We start from the raw sequence: 6,000 nt of genomic DNA on the forward strand, positions 1-6,000 counted from the left end.
TAAATTAATTTATTAATTTATTATATTATAATATTGAATGATTCGATCAGTTCAGTAGACTATTGATACTGCTGCTCGATAATGAATGTTGCAAAAGTGGCCTGCTACCATTGCTGGTGTGGAATGGATTCTTGGAGTTTCCAGAGGCAGAGGCACAATTGATGAAAGATGAAGTTTGTTGTTGCGTTATTACGTTGGATTGTGGCTGCTGATGATGGAGCAGCTGGAAGTGAATGGGTGATGTTCGGTCTTTGTTTGGTACAACTGGTATCTGTGATGATGATGATGATGGTGTGAGCGTGGTGTTGGAGGGGAATGGTGCCACGACGCCAAAGACACATCCGCGCTCTTGGGATGCGCGCAGATTCTTCAACTTGTCCTTGGTGCGACGGTTGTCCAGCCAGCGCTGGATTCTGTTGACTTTCCATCCGAGCGTGCTCGAGAGTATGGCCAACTCCTCCTTGCAGTGCTTGGCCGTGCGTCCATAGTGAAGTTGGTAGTACCTCTCGAGCATGAGCTTCTCCTCTGGGCGTGTGGTCTTCCTCATGCGCTTCTTTGGCGAGTCCTCATCATCGTCGTCGTCGTCCGAATAGTCTTCGTCGGCGACCATTGGCAACGTGGCCAGCGCCATGATGCCCGAGGTCGAGGACTGTGGGTAAGTCTGCGGGGTCAGGTCGGCGGGCGAGTCGGCAGGGGACGAGCTGGCGGATCGAGGGGCGCACGAGGTGGACAGGTTCACAGGCGACAGGACATTCTTCTCGAGAACCAACTTGGTCATGGGTGACTTGGAGTTGGAGTTGGTGCTCATTCTTGGCACCTCGCCCTCGTTCTCCATCATGTCCTCATCCTCGTCATCCAACTTTGGCAATATAGTGCGTGAGTTGAACTGTTGTTTCCTGATGGTCGATGGAGATGGAGTGTTGGTCGCGCTCAAATTGCTAGAGTTGGGGTGTGATTGTTGTTGTTGCAGTTGGATATCGTTATCCAATAATGTTGGTGATTGAATTGCGTTGGAGTTGGAGTTGGCGTTGGTGTTGGTGGTGGAGTAGTTCTTGATCGACATGTACTTGTTGTACTGCTGTGGTGTGGCGGGCATTGATGGCACGACGGGCGTGGGTGACTTGCAATCAAATCCGTTGCCACGGCTAAAAGATGATGAGAGTGTGGAAGCACTGCTAGTACGTCTGCTGCTCGCGGCACTGCTGATTGCCGACGATGGCAACTCATCCTCGGAGTTGAGTATGTCCGCGAGCATTGGACGAGCGTGACTCTGACCTGACGACGATGACGATGGGACCATTCCAGGCTTGGGTGACTGAAGCATTGGCAACACCATTTGTTGAGGAGATGGTGCTTGAGATGGCACGGTCTGGGTGAGACTGGTACGTCTATACTGGAGCAGGTCGCCAGTGCTGTGACTGGCACCTTGGCAGCCGCCATACATCATCTCGCTGCCGTCCATAAAGTTGTGCGAGTACTTGAACTGTGATTGGAGCAACTGAGGCGACTGTGATGTGTGGGGGAATGATGGCGCGGAAGTGATGGACTTGGCAATCTGGCTGGCGGGTGAACCACCGCCACCGCCAATGTGTGTTGGCGACACCTGGAAACTCGAAGACTTCTTGAGCTCTTCCTGGATCTGCTTCTGCTCGTGACGTCTCTTTCTGCGACTCCTCTTGTTGAGTGCAGTGTGCTCGTATGGGTCATGCATCTGCTTGAGACCATAGTATCCCTTGCGACCATTCTCAAGTGCGCTCTCCTGCTGGAACATCTCAAAGTACTGTGGGTGCGACAATGTCATGTTGACGGTCTGGCGCCAGATGGACGTGCGCTTGCGCATGCACATGGTCTCATAATGCGCGTCGATGAATGTACAGATGTCCTTCTTGATGTGGAAGTACTTGATCTCGGGCTTGGACAGCGTGAGACAGTAGAGCGCGATGTAGCAGATGTCGGCCCAGGTAGGCGCGGATGAGAAGAATGATGGGGGTGGGCCATAGGCGCAGATGCAGCACTTGAGATAGGCGCACGACTTGGGTGCGATGTTGCTGCACGAGCTGGACTTGAGCATGCCAATCGTGTTGAGGTTGAACTTGTTAAAGGGCATTGGCTTGCCGCCCGTGGGCGAGTTGAGGATCAGCGAGGTCAGTGCATGACCTGGTGCGCTTGGACTCTGGAACTCATCATCACTCATCTCTTCGTTGTTCTCATCATCACTTGGAGACATTGTTGGAGCCTCGGCGGCATCATCAGGATGTGAATATGTTGTTGATAATAAGTTGGCAATACTATTCTTTGAGTTTGAGTTGTTGTTTGAGTTTGAGTTTGAGTTTGAGTTGGGGTTGGGTGAGGTGAAGAAAGACATGGACATGGAGTTGTTGTTGGAAGATGTGTTGTTGATGGACTTTGGTGATGCGTCATTCTTTGGTTTGGACAACATATTGAGCATATGATGTACATTTATCTCATCGTCATCATCATCATTGTCGTCATCATGGTCATCAACCATTTCATTATTTTGTTGTTGTTGTCTCATATTATTTCCTTCACCAGATGGAATTGTCCTCTTCATTGATGGAGACATCACATCAGTCATTGATTTAAACATCCTTAATGTTGATCAAAATGTTAGTATCTTATCTTCACAAGTGAGCGATCATGTGTGTGTGAGTGTGTGTTATTGGTTTCCAGTCAAACTGGAAATATTAATTAATTAATTGATTGATTGATTGATTGAGGGAGAGACATACTTAAATAGTACTTGGAATTACTCGTTATAATATAAATATATGTATAATATAAATATATATAAATATAGTATACTAGATTGATGTATGTGTGAATGAATGAGTGAGTGATTGATTGAATGTTGTAGAAACAAATGAGGATGGACCTGTTGATTGCCAGACGACAGCAATTAAGAGAATGATTGATTGATTGATTGATTGATTGAGTGGACGGATGTTGTTGTTGAGATAGATTGAGTGAAAGAGTGAATGAATAAAGATGGATGGACGAAAGGAAGTGTTGTTAGAGTAAGTGTGATGATAGATGAGTCGGATAGAACGACTGGAAATAAATATGGAGATGTAGTAGTAGTAGTGGTAATAGTAATAGTAGTAGTAGTGGATTAATTTGATTGATTGATAAAGACAGATAAGGGATAGATTAGGTCAATAACCCGGGTGTATTGGATATTATGAACCGAGATTGCATGCATCCATGATATTTGTTGAGATATAAATAGTGATGTCAATATACAACAACAAAGTTGTTTTAGTTGAGTGAGTGATTGAGTGATTGAGGGTGGAGGTATGGATACTGGGAATGAGGTGGACACATGTCATGTCATGACTTGTGATTGATAGACATACCTGTTATGAGTGTGGGGGTTTGACTTTGTAAGTGGAGTCGCGGTAAAGGGCGTGGGAATGTTGATGCTGCAGCTGGCCTGACTGACTGTTGTTATTATATTATATATATGTTTATAAATATTTCCAGACAACTACAAAGTGAATACGATGATAGATAGATATTCAACTTGTAAGTAAGCCTGATCCTGTTGTTGTTGTTGTTGTTGTTGATGTTGTTGTTATTGGACAACTAAATAATATTCATTCGATCAATCAATCAACTCACCTTAGTATGCTTCGCTTGGATATATAGTAGTGATGGTGGTGGTGGTGGTGAATGATGATTGATCAAACATTAAAGACACGGTCGTCGTGTATTGGACTGAGATTGGATTGTACTGAGATTGGATTGGATGGGATGGAGGGACAACGTCGGCGCCGTCTATTAAGGAAGGATTGTGATTGATTGGTGTGTTTGAGTGAGTGTGTATGTGGAGGTAATTATTGGACGACGAGTCTACACTCACTCTCTATGTTGTTGCTAAATTGAAATGTGAACATATCCATCAATCAATCAATCCATCCTGCAGTGTGTCTGTCCATCCATCCATTCAATCAATCAATCAGACATCGCTGTCTTTCATTCACCACACATAATCACTCACTCTATCAATCAGTGTTGTAACTTGACATTGATGTCGGTGTATCTCAACGACGATCGATCCATTTATGAAAGTGGACATGTGATTGATTGATTGATATGCATATGTGTGTGTCTAAGGAAGGAGTGGTTCGTATTTAGGATGATTGTCGTTAGTTGTGTGTTTGTGTGATCAAGTTTATTTGTGTACCAGTGAGTGAATGGTCATGTGATCAAAGAGTGAGTGTGTGGGTGAAGGGGGTATCAATCAAGTGATGAGTACTAGTTTAGAAGTGATAGACTGACCATTGTGATAAGACAGACTGACGGACACTCCATCATTCAAACATTAAGTCAGTTGGTGTGGTAATTATAGGGATATATATGCGAGTGCGATTGTCAATATGTCTGTCAATCAGTGACTATCTTAACTTAACATTGCTATCATCATCGACCATTTGTGGATACTGACCGGTCAGTCAGTTCATATACGACCGACTACTACTACTTCTAGGTCAAACATGTTTGGACAATGAATCCAACAGACACATATGTGATTGGGTGTGAGTGTGAGTGATGCCCAATCTGATGACATGCAATGGGGCGTGTTACAGATACCAAGATTGACACTCTCTATCTCAGTCATCTTTTATAACTATCCACATATCTATTATAAATGGTAATGTCTATTACCGACATAATAAGTCTGGATAATCATCTTCGTTCGGATCATCTACTTCTATTATTGGCTGGCAATATATATCTTATGCCAAACTCAATCAATCACTCACTAACTCATTCACTAATTCAATCACTATTAATACCGATCGATCAGACTTGTTGACCTGTCACCAATATCCACTGAGCCATTTCTTAGACTAACTTAAGTTTGTCAATATGTTGCCGAATATGGTAACAATCATACTGTGTTCGTCGATCATCAATACAATCGGCAGAGTATTAAGAATGATTGAATGACATTGATTGAATTGTTTAATGTTGCTCATCATCCAATGCCGCTTGGAGTATGTTAACTAACTCATTGAATCGATTGGCATAATTTGGATGATTCTTGCATGCAACGTTCAACAATGATATTCCTCCAGTCTTGGCAATAATCAATTTGTTCTTGGCTGTGTTTGATCATCAAAGTTAGTTAGTGACATACTCAAACATACATGGAACCATTCCAATCAATCAATCAAACATACCATTACAACTTAGATTCTTGAGTGCACCTCTACCTTGCATTTGGACACCAGAGTGCATTGGATGTTTGGCCATTGCCTGGAAGATGAGGTTGATTCCACCTTCTTGTGCAATCATACGTTCGTTGCGATCGTCTTGGTAGGCAAGGTTGATCAGTGCTGCACATCCCTCGTCTTGGACATCGGGATCCTGACTATGAGAGGACAGTGCACTCAACACCAATTGGATTCCACCCAACTTGGTGATCAACTCCTTGTTCTTCTCATTCCTCGCCAAGTTCCGCAGTGCTCCACAACCATTCAGTTGCAGATCAGAATGAGTTGGGAATATCTTCATGCAATTAAGTATCAATTGTATTCCACCAACACTATAACTGATCATCTTGTTGTTCTCTGTTGTGTTGTGATTGATGGGTAGGAGTGAGTGAGTGAGCTGGTGATGGACGAGTGAGTGAGTGAGTGGATTGATGATGATGAACATACCATTGCAACTTAGATTACGTAGTGCTCCACAGCCTTGTGTTTGTATACCGAGGTGATAGGGATGGTTACGCATTGAGGTGGCGATAGAGAGAATACCGCCTTCTTTGGATATGCGTGTCTCACTAACATCATTCCTTGCCAGGTTACGTAGTACAAAGCATGTATTATACTGTACACTGGCATTATAGTTATGATTCTTCATTGCCTTCAATATCAATGATATTCCACCAAGTTCAACTACCTCCAAGTAATTGTTGTTCGTGTCTAGATGTCATTGATTGAATGTTAGTGATTGATTGATTGATTGATTGTKGAG

The 6,000-nt window shown here is 43.6% G+C and overlaps 2 protein-coding genes across 2 annotated transcripts; both read right to left on the minus strand.

Moving 5' to 3' along the window:
- Positions 1–46: 46 nt before the first annotated feature.
- SAMD00019534_117720 (hypothetical protein) lies at positions 47–2,509 on the minus strand (the record flags this gene model as incomplete). The annotated part of the gene is made up of 1 exon (XM_012892920.1): positions 47–2,509. The coding sequence occupies one exon, from the start codon at positions 2,507–2,509 to the stop codon at positions 47–49; it is 2,463 nt and encodes an 820-aa protein (XP_012748374.1).
- A 2,477-nt stretch (positions 2,510–4,986) lies between these two features.
- Positions 4,987–5,948, minus strand: SAMD00019534_117740 (hypothetical protein; the record flags this gene model as incomplete). Its single annotated transcript, XM_012892921.1, has 3 exons — positions 4,987–5,126; positions 5,205–5,594; positions 5,685–5,948. Coding segments are annotated over 3 exons (794 nt in total), but the record flags the coding sequence as incomplete, so codon positions are not given.
- Between the last annotated feature and the right edge of the window lie 52 nt (positions 5,949–6,000).

Source organism: Acytostelium subglobosum (genome assembly GCF_000787575.1).
Source record: "Acytostelium subglobosum LB1 DNA, scaffold: scaffold35, whole genome shotgun sequence".
NCBI lineage: Eukaryota > Evosea > Eumycetozoa > Acytosteliales > Acytosteliaceae > Acytostelium > Acytostelium subglobosum.